This window comes from Barbus barbus (assembly GCF_936440315.1).
Source record: "Barbus barbus genome assembly, chromosome: 10".
NCBI classification, from domain to species: domain Eukaryota; kingdom Metazoa; phylum Chordata; class Actinopteri; order Cypriniformes; family Cyprinidae; genus Barbus; species Barbus barbus.
The window spans coordinates 29,367,510-29,371,135 of record NC_136738.1 but is presented as its reverse complement, the minus strand read 5'-3'; the positions used below and the strand labels follow the sequence as shown (position 1 = coordinate 29,371,135).

General features: G+C 38.3%; 1 protein-coding gene across 1 annotated transcript; it reads right to left on the bottom strand.

Annotated features, from left to right (window-relative positions):
* Positions 1–482: 482 nt before the first annotated feature.
* Positions 483–1,520, bottom strand: gpbar1 (G protein-coupled bile acid receptor 1; the record flags this gene model as incomplete). The annotated part of the gene is made up of 1 exon (XM_079427842.1): positions 483–1,520. The coding sequence occupies one exon, from the start codon at positions 1,518–1,520 to the stop codon at positions 483–485; it is 1,038 nt and encodes a 345-aa protein (XP_079283968.1).
* Between the last annotated feature and the right edge of the window lie 2,106 nt (positions 1,521–3,626).

The window sequence follows — 3,626 nt, the reverse complement described above, 5'->3', positions numbered from 1 at the left end:
CTTTAAAATGTATTCATATAGAAAACAGCTATTTAAAATTTGTATAATATTTCACAATATTTCATGCATTTTTGATCAAACAAATGCACCCTTGGTGAGTCTTTTTTCCAAAATGTTAAAAAATCTTAACCAACCCCACACTTTTAAACAGTAGTGTACACTCTTAAACATAAAGGTGCTTCACGATGCCATTGAAGAACCTTTCTAAATGGTTCCATAAAGAACCTTTAACATCTGAAGAACTTTTCTGTTTCACAAAAGTTTCTTTGTGGCGAAAAGCAAGTTCTTCAGATTATAAAAAGGTAAAAAGAGATGGTTCTTTAAAGAACCTTTGACTGAATGGTTCTTTTGTGGCATCGCTGTGAAGAGCCTTTTAAGCACCTTTATTTTTAAGAGTGTATATTTCATAAAGTATTTAACGCACAACATATCTTTCATTTATACGTTCAATTGAAACATCCTATCTACTCACTGTCCACTCGTCAAAGTGCAATATCTCTGTTATTCTGTCCACCTCTCCAGCGGTTTCTCAGTTTAAGCATCAGCCTGCTGATTGGCTGAGTGTACTGCTTGTTGGCCAGTCCCAGTATAAGCGGAATGATGGCCATGCTCCCGATTCCCGTACAGGACATAATGATGTACAGAGAAGAGCTCGGCAAGCTCACCCCGGTCTGCAGCGCCGTCACAGACATGAGCTGGTAGATGATGTACGGCACCCAGCAGACCAGGAAAGTGAGGGACACGGCGGCCACGCATTTGGTGTAGCGCAGGTTAAGCTGCTGCTCGTGATCCGATGGCTGCTGCTGCTGCTGCTGCTGAAGACGGTCCACGGCGCGGTGAAGCTTACAGATATTGTTCAGCTGCTTGCGTGCGATCCACAAAACCCGTCCCGTCATGACTACAATGGCCAGCATGGCTGGCAGCACCAGTCCGCACACTTCCAAATAAATGAAGGCCTTGGGAAAAACCTGTTTGTAGGAGCAAACCTCATCCTCTTTGGAGGAGTTACGAGACGTGGTCGATCTCAAGAACGCCTCGTTTGAGTCGAAGCTCTTGTTGGAATTGGGTTCCACCCAATTATTCCATCCAAAGGCGGGAAGTGATGCATAGAGCAAAGGCGGGAGCCAAACCATCAACAAAGCCAATGGGAAGCAGCGGTGAACCCAGAACTGGCTGTGGTGGAGCGGGCTGACGATGCACAGGTAGCGTTCGTAATGCACCATCACCAGATTGAACAGGAACGACAGGAACAGAAAGTTGGGGAAGATGTACATCACCAAGCAGTGGTTGAAATCCAGCTGCTGGTCGAGCGTCATGCGGGGAATGAAGGGCAGGGTGATGCCGGTGCACAAGTCAGCCACTAGCAGGCTCAAGAAGAAGTAATTTGGGGTGTTATGCAGCTGACGGTTGCAGGCGATGCCTATTATGATGAAGAGGTTGGAGAAGATGATGATCGAAGACAGTGGCATGGTCAGATAGAAGATCAACTTCTCTCTGCTCAGCTTGTCGAGTGGATCCATGATGGAGAGCTGTTCCCCGCTGGACTAAACCAGACTAAACCTTCTCCATCCACTGTGGGGGGTGAGTCCTGGAAACAAGAAATATATATAGTAGACAGGTCTTGCTATTTATATATTATTTATATATATATATATATGTGTGTGTGTGTGTGTGTGTGTGTATATATCAGGTCAGTTGCTTGTGCGCATAAACATTCATCTCACAGCACTACTGGCTTATTTTACTTCTCTTTTATAGAAGACAGAGTGAGAGTAAACATCTGACCCACTTGAAATGAATTCAAGGGATAGGAGACACACACAGACACACAGTGAAAGCGTTATCATGATTTACTCAACCTCATTTCATTTCAATACCATATGCTGTTGTTTATGTGGAACAGTTATTTTAGTATCATTACTGCTATCTTAGTGTTTATTAATAGTTTAAATTAGTTTCTCAATTTTCTATTTTCATTTGAAAGTTTTAGTAATTTTGTTGTCTAATTGTTTTAAATGTCTATTTAGTTCTCTTTTGTTTAAAAACAAATATCATTTTTTTTCTACTGCTAATGTCAATGCAATGTTTTTAGTATTTTTATTTTTATTTTAGCTTTAGTTAACAAAAATACTGCTGTGGTCCATTAAAAAAAAAAATCTTTAGAACTCTTTTTCCAGTGCATTTTATTATCTTAAAGAAAAAAATATATAATTTTAAAGTATTTTTAATATTCGGTTTCTATTATATTTATTCTATTATAAATGATATAAAAGCTTTATAAAAGTAGTCTGTATAACTGCATGGTATTTTTCAAGCCTTCTCGGCATCATACGATACATTTTTGCAAGGAACAGACAGAGATTTAAGTCATTGACATTATTTACCCCTAAAGGGTGCATATTGGTATTGGATTTGAAACAACATGAGGGTCCTTAAACATTTGAATTCAATATCCAAAATAATCAGTCTGTTAGCAGTTATATTTCTACTGGTCAAAACATCTGGTATATCAGCCATTTCTTTACCGTGATGCACAACTGTCACTCAAAAACACTCAAGCTTTGTACTGTGCCGGATGCAGTAAAAATAGCATGTTTTTTTTTTTTAACCGTTTATACAGATCTTAATAAGCCAGTGCTGCACAATTGCATCTGGGTAATGTTAAAATATTCATATAGGTTCATGTTTCCAATTGTATTATTCCATTCGCTATCAAATGTCCATCACTAGCAAAGCCAACTTTCCTCTGCATTCAAAGTGAAACTGAAGTTCAGTGATGCTTTATGTTGAATTCGGTATTTGGGATTTTATTTTTCCCTTAAAGATAAATTCACTCACAGAAAATCAGTATATAAAATCATACAACTATAAAACAATTACAGAGACAGTTAAGAGATTCACTGCTCTTTTATGCAAGAGTTTTTAACTGATTCAGAAATATACAGTGGTCTAAAAATCTGATGGCAGAATTTTTATTTAAAACTGGACATAGACAATGTGGAAAACTTTGAGGACAGTTATGATCTAAATGAAGAAGAAAAAAGACTGCATATTTTCTAGGTCACTAAAAAGCAAAAACAAGCAAAGTAGTAAGTGATCATGTGAAATTTTTGAAGACCGATGTTCTTCTACTGAAGCTCAAGATGATTTTAGGGATCATCTCAGGTCATGCTGGAGTCATTAAAACAAATACTAAGCCATTCTGCTTGTTTTACTGAAGTTATTATATTGACAAAGTAATTTATAATGTAAAATGATGTTTTAAATGATCAAAAATATGAATGTTTTAAGTAGTGGAATCAGACACTCGTATCCTAATGCACTTTAAACGCATCACTGACTTGAATGAGGCAGTGAAACTAAAAGATAAATGTCTGCCAAAAACTCACCTTACAAATAAAGTTAATCTTCATACAACATACTCGCGTAAGATGCTCCAGCCATGTGTGAATTAGGGATTCTGTCAGGTTCCTCTCACATCTGAACACTTTGTATTCCTGTCCTCTTTCTCGCCACATCAGCAGCATCTGAGCTGTGCTCACAGAAGTAAAGAGCAAGCGCTCCAGCAGGATGCTTCTTAAAGCGACAGCAGCCTCATTCTGACTTCAGCCATGAAGTATCACAGG